Source organism: Nilaparvata lugens, chromosome 12 (genome assembly GCF_014356525.2).
Source record: "Nilaparvata lugens isolate BPH chromosome 12, ASM1435652v1, whole genome shotgun sequence".
Lineage (NCBI taxonomy): Eukaryota > Metazoa > Arthropoda > Insecta > Hemiptera > Delphacidae > Nilaparvata > Nilaparvata lugens.
The window spans coordinates 110,478-129,365 of NC_052515.1; the positions used below are offsets into that span (position 1 = coordinate 110,478).

General features: G+C 36.3%; 2 protein-coding genes across 2 annotated transcripts; one reads left to right on the plus strand and one right to left on the minus strand.

Annotated features, from left to right (window-relative positions):
• Window positions 1-478: 478 nt before the first annotated feature.
• On the minus strand, window positions 479-6,329 carry LOC120353779 (zinc finger homeobox protein 2-like). Its single transcript, XM_039438585.1, has 5 exons — window positions 6,125-6,329; window positions 4,226-5,304; window positions 2,489-2,875; window positions 1,302-1,436; window positions 479-996 (listed from the first exon to the last, which is right to left on the minus strand). The coding sequence occupies exons 2-5, from the start codon at window positions 4,415-4,417 to the stop codon at window positions 496-498; spliced, it is 1,215 nt and encodes a 404-aa protein (XP_039294519.1). The 5' UTR covers window positions 4,418-5,304; window positions 6,125-6,329; the 3' UTR covers window positions 479-495.
• Window positions 6,330-6,580: 251 nt separating this feature from the next.
• LOC111063611 (AN1-type zinc finger protein 2A) lies at window positions 6,581-14,504 on the plus strand. Its single transcript, XM_039438586.1, has 6 exons — window positions 6,581-6,808; window positions 6,952-6,994; window positions 8,324-8,507; window positions 10,255-10,409; window positions 11,751-11,829; window positions 14,240-14,504. Exons 1-6 carry the CDS (start codon window positions 6,754-6,756, stop codon window positions 14,372-14,374), a joined length of 651 nt encoding a protein of 216 aa, XP_039294520.1. The 5' UTR covers window positions 6,581-6,753; the 3' UTR covers window positions 14,375-14,504.
• Window positions 14,505-18,888: the final 4,384 nt, after the last annotated feature.

The following is an 18,888-nucleotide window of genomic DNA, read 5'->3' on the forward strand; positions in this document are numbered from 1 at the left end:
ATGCTTGGCAGTCTCTACAGACTGATTAGTCCTCGTGACCTACGAGAGTTCCACTCCTGGCATACTTTGAAGGTCCTACCGCTGAGGAAGGGGTGGCCAAATTGCCTCTAGGGCACCTGGCCACCCTCGACTTAGTCTCTTGACCTACATTTGTGCCTGGAGTGTCACCCATCTCTGGTCTCTTGGGTTATTCTTTTTGCCCCTCCGAAACTGCCCTGATGGGGCAGATCCCGTGGGTTTGAAGGCAAGGCAACTTCCGGAGTTGCCTTGAGGTCGATATTAGTCGCTTCCTACAACAAGCATGGATACTGTGGGTGAATTCTGGTTTTCAACATATTCTTGAGTACGATGATCGAGTCAAAGCTCCCCCAACTCACAGGGGGCCAGGGAAAGTATGTGGCAGCGTTTGCTTGAATTAACAGTGAAATTGGGAACATAAACGCCCTATACCATGGGATATCTTCTTATGCTATATTTTCTCTATAGTGTTGTGATTTACCTGTGCGCAGTCAACAAATGTTGCGTACTAAAGCTCTCTCCGCATTTGCTGCACTTGTAGGTCTTCTGCGCACCCACTCTCGCGCCGCTGGTGGGCGTGGCCTTCAGTTTGCGCGGAAAACGCTTCTTGTGCGGCAGAGACTTCCTGGATGCTGCGCGCGCACTCTCACCGTCGTCCTCCTCCTCCTCTGATTCGTCGGTGGGCGGGGCCAGTGACGGAGGGTGGGGAGACGGGGCTAATGGCGCCGAGTTGTGGGTGGTGGCAAGTGACGGAGGATGATGGTTCGAGGCTAGAGGGGGCGGGGCCAATGACGCTGAGGTGTGGGCAGTGGTTAGAGGGGGCGGATGAGGAGGTGGGGCTAGTAATGGCGGAGGATGAGGGGGCGGGGCTAGCGTTGTGGTGGTTGGTGTTGGTGTGCTGGTGGTTGTCATCACAACCTGCTGTGTGGCCGCCGCGTCTTCTAAGTGGTGTTCCGCTTTGATGCAGCTATTGTTGTCCTGTCGATTAATAAGAAAATAATTTATTTTTTAAATAATTGAAGTACCTAAATTAATTCATATTGCATCAACTGATGAAACGCATGAGAGACCTAATTTACACAGAAGTGGTGTATGGCAAGGGGACTTGTTTACTCCTTCATAAAAATAAGGTCCAATGAAGAGACAATTACGCAAAGAGTGACAAAGTGATTTTTTTTTGCTTGCAGCCTTTCGCCGAAGACACAGACTAGCTTTGGACTTCAACTGGGCCAACAGCCAACATGTGGATGCAGCATTGTGATTTATAATAAAAACTGACTTACCAACAGTTGCGAGTTGTGTAATTCGACCATAATGCCAGGAGTTTCGTTGTATTTGTTGCGAATCATCATTGACTGACTGGACAATACTTTCTTCAACGGAGGCAAAGGTTGCTGTGATTGAGTCCTAGTTAGCACCTGCATAACAAAACAGAAATTGTAATAGACATTCCATGATTATGCAGTTTTATCAATGATTCTATAGATTAAAAGAGATTCTATGATTCTTTATTTTCATCATTGACGAACGTATGTATTTGTCAAGGTACATATTCAATTCAATTCATTTTTTGTCATAGTAAAATACTAAACAAATTAAAATATATAACAAACAATACAAATAAAACACACTCCATATTAATATGCTACATAGGACAACTCTAAATCATTAATAAATTCTACACAATAAGGTAATTATTTCAGAATACTGAAATAAACATTGAATAGTTCAGTCAAATGATTCTATGACAACACTTTAAAAGAAAGTCAAATTCTATTAGAATCGTTGAAGATACATAAAGTTGAGCATTGTGGAATATCCCGTTACAGTAATTTAAGTGGTAAGGGATTTCCCTATTGCATTGCAATATTACCAAGAGATGAAGTAATATTATCAAGAGCTATATGAACCACCGGGAGAGAATTTCCCAACTAATCAATTATATTGAGTGGTGCTTGCTCCCAAGTGGTCACCCGTTTGCAATGATGTTGCAAATTCCATGTAGAATCTAAATGGTCTTCGGCTGTTACACCTTTCGTGTAACATCCTGTATATCTAAAGACTTACTATAACTATAGTGAGGTCCACTTTAAAATGGCAGTGTTTAATAGCAATGGTATTGCTATCCTTGCCTATCATTCAATAAAGCGGATAGCGCTATCTCTTTCTTGCTTTGCTCTGTTGCCAGATCGTCTTTTAACAATGTAGAATCAAAAAGAAAAAATATTTCATTTTAATTATAAAAATTCATTATAAAGTTATTAAAAACTATAATTTCTTGCTTAATAAGTAATAATTAATCAATTCAAACGAGAATGAACAGTTAATATTACATCAATAATCCTGTATCAGCTACCGTCAATAGAAGAAATTGACAAGACAGATGATCGGCAGCGTTATTCTGCTATCTTTGTCCACTGCCATTATATGGTGCACCTCACTATGGAGTCAGATCGCGGTTCCAACTAACCTGCATCTCCTGTTGTTGCTGAGGATAGATCTTCATGATAGCGCCGCGTTCGGCGTTCTCCTGCTGTTGCAAGTTGTGCATGTCAACATCCTCCACCGTCTGTATGTAGACCGCTTTCTGACCGTCCATGCTGACCGTACTCAGAGAGGTCAGCGTTTTGGCGTTCAGGAGGTCTTGAGCGGTCACCAGCGTTCCACCGCCCTGCTTCAGTTGCACGGCGACAATTTCGGCGGCGATCCGGCGTTCTTCCTCGGCGGTCAGACCGTGCGCCAGGAGTTCTTCGGTGTCGTAGTAGTGTGCGTGAGGTGCGAACTCGCCTCCGCTCGCCGAGGTCAGGTCCACGTGATGAGCGATCAGATCGCCCGATATCGGATCGGTTACTATCACCTGACAATAAAATAGAAATTATATTTTATTCATCGAAAATAGAATTGAAAAACAAATCTACTTTTGTTATAAAGCTTTTCGTTTCAATTTTCTAGTTATTTCAAGGATTTTTTTCAAGCAACTCTCACCAGCGGGCCAAGATTTTTCTTTTTGCTGGTGATGCCTAGAAATTTTATATATGTATATGCATGAGAGCAGATGTGTAATATTGTATTATGAACATTTTATTTTTATTTTTGCTCGTGTATTATGTATGTGTATGAGTAAATTATTGTTAGTTTCCTTTTTGGCAATAAATGAATTTGAATTTTGAAAAAATAATATTTTATTCATCAAAAATAGAATTAAAAAATAAATTATATTTTATTGACAAGAATTCATCGTCTTTATTACATTGCATTTACATTTATTACATTCCTTAACCACAACATCAAATTAATGATTGGGAGAGAATCAACAGGATAAACCCAAAACTGTTCCTCTCCCTAATTTTGATAAAAATATTCCAAATATTTATCAAAATATGTACAGATACATTTGAATAGTGTCAGACCCTATCAGTGTTACATATAATATACATACATATAACGCTAAAGTGAGATCCACATTATAATGGCAGTGGAGAAAGATAGGAGATCAACGTTACCGGTCCTCTGCCTTGTCCATGCCTTTTAAAGACGGTAGCTGATACAGGTTTATTGATGTAATATTAACGGTTCATTCTGGTTTAAAATAATCAATTATATTTTTCAACAGTTTCATAATTAAGATGAAATATTTTGTTAATTACTCGTTCATTCCACATTGTTAAAAGACGATGTGGCAAGAGAGCAAAGCAAGAAAGAGATAGCGCTATCCTTGTCTATCATTCAACAAAGCTGATAGCGCTATCGCTTTCTCGCATTGCGATGTTGCCAGATCGTCTTTCAACAATGTGGAATTAATAATTAATTAGCAAAATATTCCATCTTAATTATGAAATAATTGAAAAATATAATTTCTTGCTTAATAAAATATAATTTATTATTTCAAATGGGGATGAACAGTTAATATTACATAATTAAACCTACATCAGCTACCGTCTATAGAAGGCATTGAAAAGATGGAGGATCGGCAATGTTGTTAATTCGATGAGCGCTACTATTCAAAAAATTATTTGTCAGCCCGGGAACAAACAATTTGTCATTCCCGGGCTGACTAATAGTTTTTGAATAGTAGCACTCATCGAATTTCCATCTAGCTGTTTACCCTGTCGTCAATATTTGCAGTAGCAGAAGCCTTCGGGGTGAATTACAGCATTTAATTTGGATTTTCGTTTAATAATAATATTGTTCTATTTAGTGTACCTACCTTGTTCATGTGTTCCGGTAGTCGGTGCAGGTTGATGTATTGGGTAGCGGTCATCATATCCGGCGTCATATGTCCGGGGTTCGGCGCCATCTTGGAAATCACCTCCACCCTGCCGCCCTCCGAGGACACGATTTGCACCGGAAGTAGTTCCGGGTTGGAGCGGTGCTCGGTCACTTCCACTGTCTCCATCATTTTACACAAAAATCAATCAATCTTTTTACAAACAATTCATGTGGGCTTGCTGCATCCATAATTTCACAGAAACCATTGAAATCTAACTAGTGTAGCCTAATTAGTTATTGTTTTATTGAAGTTTGGGGTTCACCCAGTATTTCACAGATCCTACAGGATTATTGAAACTACACTATAGACAATCAAAGTGTACATACTTAAATTGTTGTTTTTTACCAGGTATTTTTGTATTTATATCAGTGAATAAAGGTACCGGCATGCAATTGAAATTTCACACACAAGTATCGGAGATACGTGTGAAAAACACTCTGAATACACTCAAGTTTTTGCCATCTTAGGATTGGAGGAGTAACAACACATTCAACTCTCGTCGTAATAACTTGCTAGATTGAAGACTTTATCATTTTATTCTAAGGGTGATGCCCACATGGGCTCTAGGCTTCAACTATTTCAAGTGCGATTTCAAATTCTTCACTCTTTTTGATACAACTCAATTGTATAGGTCTATGTAAAGTTGAAATTTTATTTAACTTCATAGAGTTCACACTATTGCAGAAGAGCTTGTATTAGATTATAGATATTAAAACTATACTTCATTGTGAAATGACAATGAATGAATATTTAAAAAATGATTGATAATTAAAGTAACACAATTCTATGGCACCAATAGTATTATTTTAACATAGATATTAAGCTAACTACATCACTTTTTTGATATTGACTACATCAGCCAAACACTAAAAAATATCTAGACCATGTTTTATAAATCGAAGATGGAACTGGATATTCTTCATCTTGAGTCTTGGAGTTCTATAGCGGCAACAGGTTCTAGTAGATTATCCAATTGGAAGAACCAAGTTTAGATTCTTGAGCATATTGTGAATTATCTGAAAAAAAAGAAATCAGTGGTAAAAAAGTAAATTTGTATGGCTTTTGTTGGTGGGGAGTCCCTTGCGGGAAGGTCCCACCGCCTGAATATATAATTTAAGCCGTCAATGGGCCTTACGACTGTCATACTTCAGCCGGGACCGATAGCTTAATCAGTTGTTAATAAAGTTTATTATTAATGTAAATGTAAGTGTATTAGATTAGGAAGAAATGTGGAGCCTCTGTTGTTCCTGATCATGATTTGAAAGTTGGACCAGCAATGTAATTTTGGTCTGGAAAATTATGCAGCTACATTCTTAGGCCATCGAATAGTCTATGAAATGTATATCATAAGTTGAAATGTATAAAACGTTTGCTTGGTCAAGTTGGACCCTCTTGTTGGGTTTTTACACACTGATTTATGTGAAAGGTTATAAGCTTAGGCTACTTCATCCAACTAGGTACTAACTTCATTCATGCTGAAAATAATATTTTCAAGTTAATATTAATTACCTTACAAATTATGATTGGCAAAGACAATAATTGAAAATGTATCATGGTACGGTGATACTTGTGGTGTAAACATTCTCACCTGATGTGTAAACATTTCAAAAGCTTATTGGTTATTGACCAACTATGATAGTTTACTGCTACAAATCAATTAGTACATAGCATGTCTTATTATTTTATCAAATAGAACTTGATATAAATATAATTCGCAATCCTTTAAATTTCGCGGTTTACACAGATTCCTAGAATTAATCATTAGGCATATAAGCCACTTTTCCATAGCCTACAAAGAAAAAGCTGCAAGGTCAAGTTGAAAATTGGGAAACTTACCTTTAAAAAACTGAAGTATTGACACTTTCTCGGTGGATTATCACAATTTAAGCACTGACAAATATAATTTTATTACTTCAAACTTATTTAATCCAGTAAATACCCGAAAGTAGTATCACTAAATTGACTCCTTCTAGGTGACGAAAATGTGACAACAATGTCTACTTCTGATGTATAGTTCAAAAGTGAACGATCTTTTGAATGCATGCATTCTAAAGTGAACTGCAGTTCATATGTTGAAGTACAAGAGCTATATCATTTTTTTAAACCAAACTCCAAAATAGTTGAAAAATATATGTAATGTGAATTTATCTTGCTATTAAATTTTTTTTTGAATATTTTTTTATAAATTAAATTCTATTTCAATGATTTTTTTAATCTAATATACTCAATCAGCTGTTTGTCGTTTCAAAATCATGAAAAGTGCATGCGCATTACGATCCAATTTTTCTAACTTTGATTTTGTAGGTTAGTTCCTAGGAGAAACAACAGAATTTTGACGTATTTTACCTTGAAATTGTTAAAGTCATTGCCAAATTGCAATCTTGTATCAGTTTCCTGGTAAATCCTGACGAGCAAGTTAGTACTGCATCAGCTTTGTGTAATACAAGTTACAGTAAACAAATACAATGGAGTTTCCAGATTTGGGTAAACATTGTTCAGAGTCAACATGTAAAAAACTAGGTAAGCTAAACTATTAACCTATATGATTTGTTCTTAGTATTTTATAATACTAATTCTCGATTAGAATTAATAGTTTCACCACATTGCCCAACAAAATCGAATTTCATTAGCACTGTCTTATCAAAGATTTTGTTTTCTTGCAGATTTTCTCCCAGTTAAATGCGATGCCTGCAGTCAAATATTCTGGTGAGTTATAATAACAGCTCATTCTACCATAATTTATTCTTACTTTGAAATAGTATTGATGTAGTAACTACTCATTGACATCCTTTTTAAATTAGGTTATGTTAGGATGATGCAATGTTACATTTCTAATTGCAATCCAATATAGGCCTAGGCTAATTGAATTAAATTGGATCTTACTCAATAGTCGACTACAATGTAATAAATCGATTAAAAACATATTGAGCTAACATACTGTACAGTTTATTGCTGTTATCATTCTGCTAACTATCATAACCCATATAGGCCTATACAGTAAGATTTACGTTAAAAAGGCAGTGCAAATGATATAAGGGCTACAGAGTTGCTGATTCTCTGTAACCACATAATTATTATTATATTTTTGTTGTGTGAAGCCACAAATTCTGAGCGGTGCTCAAGTGGCATACAACATGTCATTTTTAGAATGGAGTCACATGAATGCTCTAAAACACTCCTCAATGGTATAAGGACATGCTTCTATAGAATAATAATATCAAGTAACCTGGCTGTCAGCGTTTTCAGGTCCCAACTGATTGATTTCAGTGCTTTTGGTATTTCATATTAGACTCCTACTATACGGGCCTCTAGACCACTTACTAGGTTTTGTTTGGGCGACAACCCAGTCAGACAATCTGAAGGCTTCCTGTCCTGCCACGTCTAATATGTTACTTGTTGTAGTCTGCTCCATGGTTGTTGACCTGGGAATTGTCAAATGTATTCCCAATCAATGGGATTCACGGTCTATGATGCTGGTATGTGTGGTCGTCTATGTACTCTGCCATTGTACAGTAGCATAGAGAAACAATAGCGTAAAGAGATATCCCATGGTATAGGGCGTTCAAGTCGCAACTTTTACTGTTATCTCAAGCCGATTACTGTCGATTTTTACTGTTTTGACCGGGTAAGAGTGTATGAACGGCACAATATGAGAGACTACCAGCGTCATAAAGTTTCACGGTAAACATCTACGTGGACTATCAGCTTGAGATAACAGTAAAAGTTGCGACATAAACGCCCTATACCATGGGATATCTACTTATGCTATTGTTTCTCTATGGTTAAACCGACATATACAGAAGATTTTCTGAGAACAGGTGAACCTGAACTGTTGAATTCTGATATTATTCCTTTTTTTTGGTTTCATATCCATGAAAGTCTCTATTTAATTTTAAAACTTCTAGGTTAGTGTACGTAGGCTACATAAATATATGGACCACATTACGTACAAAAAATGGTTGACTTTGTAAATGATTGACAGATAACTGTTCCCTACTTACATTGAATTTGAATAAGTGTTTATTTCAATTACAGTATGGACCACATGACTTACACGGGACATGCGTGTGAATCGGCCTACAAGAAGAATGTGCAGGTGCCTGTGTGTCCGCTGTGTAATACACCAATCCCCAGCACTAGAGGAGATCCTCCCGACATAGCAGTCAGCGCACATATTGACTCACAATGCCAGTCGCAACCGGCCAAGAATCGACGCAAGGTGAAGCTTTGTTCATATCACATCCTATTTATACAGTTGCTCAATCAAGGGATAGAGCAAATAAAGCATAAGAAGATATCCCATGGTATAGGGCGTTTATGTTACAAATTTCACTGTTAACTCAAGCCGATAGTTCTATATTGTTCTTTTCCGTGAAGCTATGTGACGCTTCACGTAGTCTCTCCTACTGTGCCGTTCACCCAAACAAAACAGTAATAATGAACTGTAGAAAACAGTTATCGGCTGAGTTAACAAGAAATTTGCTTACAATTTAGCACATAAACGACCTATACCATGGGATATCTCCTTATGCTATCTTTTCTCTAAGATGAAGGTTAAACACATGAGCTGATGAGAGCACTTTAATAGAGTTTGTCCAAATGCTGCACCAGTTAGGCTACAAACACACTGAAGGCGGAGCGTGGCGTGGCGTGGCGTGGCGTGGTCAGAGCGATTATGATACACACAAGAAGCGTCAAGCGTCAAGGGCCTAGAACAAGTACATAATTATGTACAAGAGTAGACTAGACTGGCACTCGCACTGTGACCATCCGCTCCAAAAAACAAACAAGCTTGTTCCAAAGTTTGACACCACGCTCCGCTCTGCGAGTACATGCTTCCAGTGTGTCGCATCTCATTACTTAACATGATATTGTCATAGAGGAACAATAGCGTAAGTAGATATCCCATGGTATAGGAAATTCATGTCGCAACTTTTACTGTTATCTCAAGCCGATTATTGTCAAAGACCCTTGCGGAGCACGGGTCACCTGCTAGTAAGTAAATAAGTCTAGATAGCTTTGTACATACTTTGTATGTATGCTGCTCCCAGCTTAGTTATTGTTTTGTTATCAACAGTGAATCTCAGGCGCCACACTCTTGCCGAGTTGCTCGTCATCCACTATACACTCTGCAATGTGACCAGATAAGAGTAGTAGTGAGTCACTCGCCTTCGCACGTCTCGTCTCCACAAAAAATCGGAGCCAAGGCAAGCCGAGACGAATGGTGCCATCCATACTCTTGCGCTTGTTGTCGTTTGTACGCACTCGGCAAGAGTGTGGCGCCGGCATAAGAGGGTGGTTGTATAGTAGGCATCCACACTGTTGCGCTTGTTGTCGTTTGTACGCACTCGGCAAGAGTGTGGCGCCGGCATAAGAGGGTGGTTGTATAGTAGGCATCCACACTGTTGCGCTTGTTGTCGTTTGTACGCACTCGGCAAGAGTGTGGCGCCGCCATAAGGGAAGAAGTGTGTTGTGTTACGTACAACCACAGAAAAGATAGCACAAGAAGATATCCCATGGTATAGGGCGTTTATATGTCAAATTTCTCTGTTAACTGAAGCTGATAGTTCTAGTAGTTGTTTTTGGTGAAGCTATGTGACGCTGGCAATCTCCCATACTGTGCCGTTCTTACACTCTCATCCCAACAAAACAGTAATAATGGACAGTAGTCGGCTTTAGTTAACAAAAAATCAACTTGAAATGTAGAACATAAACCTGCTATATACCATAGGATATCATCTACTTGTGATATGTTTTCTCTATTGTACAAATTATTGAAAATAACTAGTACCGTTTAAGTTTTCCTTCTAAATTATTCACGACCAGTTTCAACATTTATGACATTCTTCTTGAGCAACCAAGTAGCCCTGTCAAAATACTTTATCAGAACTCTCAATTTATTTTCATTTACATGACTTACTGATTAGTTTTTTATATTTTTCTATAACTGTTGGTTTGTTTTGTAGGTTTATACACACAGATGTGCGCTGAAAGGGTGCAAATCGAAAGAGATGATAGCGCTGGTATGCAACGAATGCACGTTGAATTTCTGCCTCAAGCACCGCCACGCCTCCGATCACAAATGTCAAGGAAAAAAGGCGGCACTCAGCAATAGAGCAGCGTTAGTATTTATTCATTTTTTCAACTGTACACGAAACACAATTCATTAAAATTAAATGAATTCACGGTTTTTGTCTCCGCGGCTTCGTTGGGCTTGTCTTGGGCCATGACAAGATACGCGCAACGTGCGTGTATGGAGTGATTCTGTATTAAGATAGAGTTTTTTTTTTTAAATCACTGTGACCTCAGGGCTGGGGAAACTAGATGTAGTTTAATTATTTGATTGACGTGTCATACACTATTGGACCCTATGCTCAAATTATACAGTTTAACATGACAAATAATAATAAAAGAATAGGGAATTGTCAAAATATGAACTTTTACCACAGTTAAGAACTGTTCTCAGCTGAACAGAAAGTGATTCATTAGAATGATTGGGGAAGGACCAACAGGCACAGCCCAAAACTGTTCCTTATCCGAATTTCGATTCATACAATAGTCCAAAAATAGGTTATGTTTCATTCAATTTTGAATTTGAGTAAAATTTTCAATAACACCACTGGAAAACAAGAAATTTTTTAGCTTGGATTGTTTGAAAACCAAATTGAACAACGAATTCCCCGAATTTCGATTTATACAATAGTCCAAAAATAGGTTATGTTTCATTCACTTTTGAATTTTAGTCAACAACACTTTAAAACAATAAATTTTCAACTTGGATTGTTTGAAAACCAAATTGAATAACAAAATTATGCTCACTAATCACTTGAAACTGGATTGTAAGTTAGAGCATAACTCAAAAATGTGAAAGTGACATAAGCCAACTACATTTGGACTGTTGTATAAATTAGAATTGGAACTGTTTTTCGACTTGAGCCTGTGGTATTTTCTTAGGAACTGTTTGATTCTGTATGATTGAATAAATCAAATCAAATTGGTTTTTATTATCCATAATTTGGGACTAGATAAGTTCTACTTTCAATAATCAAAAAACAAAGTACGGTAACCCTTGAAGATAAAATATTAGAATGAGTTATTATAGCCTACTTCTTTGAAAGATCATAATCAAAAATTCAAATCATACAACAACGCTTCATCTTCTGCAACCAAATAATCATAAATAAACTTACAGCTGAACTTAAATAATTGATCATAATAACTAAATCTAACTGCTATATTATATTGTAGTTACAGAAAATACAACTTTATTTTTTAATAAACTTCATGAAAAATCTCCACAAAGACCAAGTCTGTGTGTGAATAAATGAATACCAGTATAGATTCTACAATAAAGTAAAATAGGAAGCACATTTTCTTTCTGGGTTTAATTTTTATTGACATTTTTTGTGCTGTATTTGTTAATTCAGTGTCTGATTTGTGATTTGTTTTATTAAAATTACAGCTCGGCAGCCGAATCTCGCAGACAGTTGCAGCGTAATAATTCCAATAGCAATACAACCAGGACTATACAGGGTGATATGGTAATTATCATTAAATTTTAATTAATTTCTTAGATATTTTCTTATTTATCAAGTTTTATTGAAAAAATATTTACATTGGAGGTCCCACTAAACCCGAAGGTTTCTCAGTAGGTTCCTATATAACCTATACCATAGAGAAAATAGCGTAAGTAGATATCCCATGGTATAGGGCGTTTATGTCGCAACTTTTACTGTTATCTCAGGCCGATTACTTTTTGATTATTGTCGAATTTCACTATTTTGTTGGGGTGAGAGTGTATGAGCGGCACAATATGAGAGACTACCAGCGTCACACAGCTTCACGGGAAAGAATAACATGAACTATCGGCTTGAGATAACAGTAAAATTTGCGACATAAAGGCCCTATACCATGGGATATCTACTTATGCTATTGTTTTTCTTTGCCTATACATAATAAATCATAGAATCGTAAATTACAAAGAAAAAGAAGTTAACAAATTTGATAAGAGGAAGATGCATTTGTAGGGCCGGTTTCCGAGCTCGGGATTTAGCTAAGTCCTAGACTTTAAACAGATGGAGTCAGAAAATTGATTTTCCAAAACGGGGCGTAGTCGCAGTCATTGTCATAGTCATGTTTGAATTAAATTTCGAAAAACTAGAAAATTGAACACAAAATAAAATAGAAAGAAAATAGTGTAAAGTTTCAGCAATTTTGAATTATTTAGGAATGTCTAATTTCGTCAAGGAAAAACGTTTCCAATTATAGAAATGAGAAAATAAAAACTACGACTACTGTTATAAAAGCTGCGACTGCGCCCCGTTTCGGAAAGCCAATTTTCTGACTCTAGCTGTTCAAAGTCTAAGACTTAGCTAATTCCCAAGCTCGGAAACCGGCCCGAAGTGTATTTTACTCAACCCAGATTAAAAATTTCTAGTATATTAAGCCGCGGATACACCAGAGTTGTCAACTAAGTTTTCAACAGCTGTTAACTTAATATTTTGTTGGCAACTTTGGGTGTAAACGAAGCTTTAGGGGTAGGCTATTCACGATGTTGGATCTAGAGGAGTTACACAAAAGCCTGTTTAATGCCAACCGTTATTAAGTATCAAGACGCCTTTAAAAAGCCATTAAGGATGCCTTCCTTTGAAAAAGCCTTCTCTGATTGGTTCTCGTGGCATTTAAACATGATTTAAATTGAACAGGGTTTTGTGCAACCGAGCTGATGCACCGTCATGCTGAAAGTACGGTAACAGGGTACTTGTTGGGCTAGACGGTGCACCAGCTTACTTCTACGGAGAAGTTCGGTATTCTCTAGACAATTGTTTTCAACTTGGCTGGATTGGCTGTGCAGGGCCAATTGCATGGCGACCTCGCTCACCGGATTCAACACCGATGGATTTCTTTCTGTGAGGTTTCATTAAGGGATAATATTCATATGTTCCGTCTCTACCAGACAATCCTAATCAACTCCAAAATCGGATCACAATCAGATCGCTGCGGTTGCACAAGTTACGCTGATCTGCTGGTACGAGTGTGGCAAGAAATCGATTATCCGATTTCAACGGCTGTCTCATCAAACCAAAATAACACCCACACCTTAAACTTGAAATGTTTTGTAATAAAATGGCACATTTCTAAGTTCTGTAACAGGGTGGCCACCTACCGGGAAAACCGGGAGAACCTTGAATTCCTCATGATTTGATCCGTGGTCTAGTGGATAGAGTGCTTGCGTAGCAGCATAGAGATCCCGGGTTCAAACCCTCTCACAACCAAAAGTTTTTTAACCAGATCACTCCCGTGTTATCGGATGGGTACGTTAAACTGTCGGTCCCGGCTGGAGTATGACAGTCGTAAGGCCCATTGACGGCTTAAATTATATATTCAGGCGGTGGGACCTTCCCGCAAGGGACTCCCCACCAACAAAAGCCATAAGAATTTACGTTTTTCCTCATGATTTTAACTGACCAGGAAAAATACAATGAATTCCTCATTAATTTTTCCAATTACTCATGAATTTCAATTACTTTTGTGAAGAAGTGTACAGTAACATAAATACTTGATGGCTAGCAATGATAATTGGCAATGTTTTTGAACTACCTAACCTAAAAAATATCTGAAAACATTGATATTCTTGTCATGTCAAAAATTATCAATACATTTGGAAATTTAAATAAGCTATTCGCAAGTCGTCATGGGAGATAAAACTGTAGATTTCCATAATAAACTCTTTACGAATGTACGGTATCTTGTCCCTCAAATACTGCGGATACTCTACCTGGAAAATTTGAAATTTTACCCTGAAAAACCGGGAATTACTCATGATGTTTTTATTTAAAGTGGGTGGCCACTCTGTGTAAGTAATTTCAATGAATATTTATGTGCTTTCAAAGTTGTAAAGTCCTTTTATGATCACTCTGCATGATTAATTCTATCATTTGTAAATTTCAGGATGAAGACGAGGCTCTAGCGAGAGCGCTTCAACTGTCTATGAACCAAGAGGTGTCATGGCCGCCAAGAAATGAGCCAATCACAGCGCACCATGGGCGGAGCCAAGCATCTAACAGCGGTTGCGTTGTATCTTAGCGCTCCCCTGTTACAAACTGTAGAGAAAAGATAGCATCAGGCCGTTTATGTCCTGAATTTCTCTGCTAACTCAAGCTGATTAATGTCGACTACTGTCTATTATTAATGTTTAAACACTAGGATGTACATTCATATCTCTATAATGATTCATGCTCACACAAGCCGATAGTCCTAATAGTTATTTTTGCTCAATAGTTTAGGGCAACATTCATGGTCATTCACAATAGAGTGAGGTCCACGTTATAATGGCAGTATTTGATTAACATTGGTGTTGCTATCCTTGTCTATCATTCGACAAAGCAGAGAGCGCTATCCCTTTCTAGCTCCACAACGTTGCCATATCGTTTTTCAACAATGTAGAAATATAACTAACAATTTAATAGCAATTAATATATATTTAGTATTAATTATTTTAAACAAGAATGAACAGTTTATATTCCATCTGATATACCGGTATCAGCTATATTCTATATTTTACTTTTTGTGTAGTTGAGGAGTTTATATTGTGGTAATTATTCATATTAAATGAAAAAAAAAACTAAGAAATTGTCAAAAAACCACAGATTTATTGATATTTAGAAAGACTTGTGTTTCGGTTATTACACCATTGTCAATCTCTGATAAACTCTTATCAGTTTACTCTAAGCTCTAAAGTTCATCAGAGATTGACAATGGTGTAATAACCGAAACCGGTCTTTCTAAGTATCAATAAATCTGTGGTTTTCTTTACATTTTTTTAGTATTTTTCATTTATTATATTCTATATGACAAGGATAGATAGATAGATAGATAAATGACTTTTATTTACACTTTACAATAAAGTGAGAATCGGCAAGGCATAATTAGACACAAGACACAATAAAGGAGAATCGGTGAGAAAAAAGGCAGACATGTTCCCTTATATTTTTCCACTGCCATTAAAACTTTGATCACACCATAGTATTTATATGTATTTTTAAGCTGGTAGTCTCTCTTACGGTGCCGTTCTTACACTCTCACCGCATCAAAACCAGTTATAATAGACAGTTAACAAAAAATGGCTTGACATTTTGAACATAAACGACCTATACCATGGGACATCTCCTGATGTTATCTTTTCTCTATAGTTGAAACACTCCACTCGCTACAGAGCTGGTGCTACCTCAACTATTTTCATGTCTCAAAACACTGTTAGATGATGTATTACGAGTGTATTCACACATCAGTGAAATTATGATTCCCTCTAGCTCTTATGGGATTATTCATACCCGTTCAGCCGGCTGAGTGTGAATAGTCCCATTAGAAATCATGGGGATAATATTTTCACTGTACCGGACACGTTCACTGATGCTGAAATAGGGGAATTCAGCTATATTGGATCTTTAATTGTATCAATGTATAGGATAATATTATGCATAAATAATCAGTTGCATCACTCAAAAAAGTGTGGCTATGGACGTTTTGTTAACTCACTCCACTTCTCTTGTACTCTATTTACAATAGCTTACATGATTATTGATTAATAGAGAATATTTAATCAGAAATTTGTGATCAGCAAACAGGCATTTGCCCAAAACTGTTTTAAAAGTTCATCAACCAAAAGTGTGTTCAACAAACTTCTAATTAGATTCAAATTGGATAACTTAGCTTTTAAATAATAATGCATTTGATTTTTTCTTCTGTTAGGTTTTATGAGAACTTATGTATTACAATTCCAACAATGCCTAGTGAAATTGAAGCTTAAACATCTTTCAATACTGTAAGGCCCGCCGCAAAGTAGACCCACACTAATCCACGAAAAGCAACCCATGACATGGGATGTTTTATAAACCATTCCTAGGCTTCTCCAGACATCTGTGTAATACATGCAATGAATAATTCACTTGTCAGCTGATTGATTATGAATAATTCTATAGCAATGGTTTACAAAACATCACACGGCGTGGGTTGCTTTTCGTGGATTAGCGTGGGTCTACTTTGCGGCGGGCCTAAATCTGCCAAGCTTTCAGTTTAGTGGAGATTGATAATGGTGTAACAATCGAAACTTGTTTCTCAGATATTTTGTCATACATTGTGTCAATTTCAAGAAGTTTCGTTATTCAATTGATAGCTAAGATTTGCTATGATATGTTTTCAAAAACCAAAATGTCCAATTATGAATAAATTGAATGTACCTATGATGTTTTTCAATATCAACATTTGTAATATTGTATTCGAATTCTGCATTTTGTAATGAATTATAATTCACTGAAGTTCTAAAGTCATAACTTTTGAATACATAAAACTATATTCCCACTTAGCTTATTGATTATTTCAGCTTTTGATAACACTTCACTGCCGCATTTTATTATTGTAATCGATTTAAATGTTAGTGATAATCATTGAAATACTATTTTATTCCAATTCTTGAATATTATCCAAGGTCTTATCACTGTGATCAATAGAACTCTTTAATTGAAGTACCAGTTCGTCTATTAAAATAAATATATTTTTTATTTATATTGCATGTTGTATTAGTAGTTAGTTGAGTAATGAAAATGTATTGTTCAAATTCTAAAGCAATTATTATTAAATCTCTATATTTATTACTTTTGTTTCATTTATTTATTCTTGTTAGTTTTATTGAATGAATTATTTATTTCATATTTATTTATTGATATACATATAAAGGCTCACAGAAAATACCATGAAGAGCCTTTTTTACACAAAAGCCTTTTTTTCATATGCCAACATATTCCACCTGCATTAGTATTATCCAATCAATTGAATTGAAAAAATCTTTATTCATAAACATGTAAAAATACATATGAATAGTGTCACAGAATACTAAGGAATATAGCCTAAATACTAGTTACAAACAAATGTCATACACATAAAATATTATAAAAACTCCTGTAACGAGTACAGGGATAATCTTACCAAATATTCCTTTAACTCAATACCAAACCTTTTAACATCTTCTAAAATTTTCAAATCGTTTGGCAATTTTGAAAAAAATGACCTTCCTCTAAAAACGGTTTTCCTCTCGAATAGGTATAATCTATGTCTTTCAACATTCTGCCATAACGGGTAAAGTAGCTGTGAGTCTGGTTTCTTATTTCAGTATTAGTCTTTCTAAAAAACATGATAACATCATATATATACTGCCCATACACTGTCATAATCCCAAGCTGCGAGGAAAACAATCGTACTGAATCACATCTTTCAAACTTGAGGATTATTCTGATAGCTCTCTTTTGCTGCTTGAGTATCTTGTCCAAATTCTTTTTGGTTGTACCGCCATAGATACAAATTCCATACGCCAAATGTGAATGAATTACAGCATGGCATAAAGACTTCAATGTCTGGACACCACAAACATTGGACATCTGCCTTAGAGCATAGAGACCTGTGGAAATCTTTTTCATAACATGGCAAACATGACTATCTCATGTGAGATTACAGTCCACTAATAATCCCCAAAACTTTGTACTCTCTTTTGTTGCTATAATTTCATTATTCAATGTCACCCTAGGATAAAGATTTTGGTTCCTACTCTGCTTTGTCATAAATGGGATAACTATTGATTTACTTGAGTTCAAAATAAGATTATGGCAATTCAGATAATTATTAATAGAGGCTATATTCCAATAGCAGATGAGATTTCTACATCCTAAACCGATCTACCAGAGAATATTATATTTGCATCATCGGCATATAGACAGACAGACGCTCTATCTTGGACCATCCTAGGCATACCTGTAACATAACACAGGAATAGTAAAGGACCTAAGATGGATCCTTGGGGACCTCCATACTTCAAGCTTCTTAGGTCGGAGCAATAGATATTTTTATATTTATATCTTTGAAACTCTTCTAAATGCTCTATTTGAACGAATTGCTGTCTGCCTTTCAAGAAAGATGAAAACCAATTCAGCTCCTTACCATGCACTCCCATAGACTCTAATTTTTTCAACAGAGTATCGTGACACACACTGTAAAACGCACGACTTAAGTCTAAAAAGGCGCCGATAACCTTTTCCCCTTTGTCAATAGCATCAATCACAGTACTTATAAAATCTACTCCTGCAGTGATAGTAGATTTTCTAGAGCGGAAGCCATGCTGTTCTTTATCTAGTATATTATGTGTCTCTAGATAATCCATCAGCTGAATATATACAACACGCTCATATATTTTCGAAAACACAGATAATAGTGCCACTGGCCTGTAACAAGCAGGATCTTTCAAATTACCTTTTTTAAAAATTGGTATAACTTTGGCTGTCTTCAAATTGTTGGGAAATTGGCCTGAAATTAGAGAGGATATTTATTATATATAATAATATATTTATTATATGTAATAATGGCTTAATTATAGCTGGCAGAATCTGTTTTACTACTGTAATTGGTATGTCATCCGGTCCAGTCGAGAGTTTATTTTCAAAATTCATAACAATTTCCTGCAACTCAGATTCTAAAATTGTTTTAAATTTGAATTTCGGAGATGGCTGGCAATTTTGAATGTTTGGTAAATATACAGGTTCATCATTATTTTC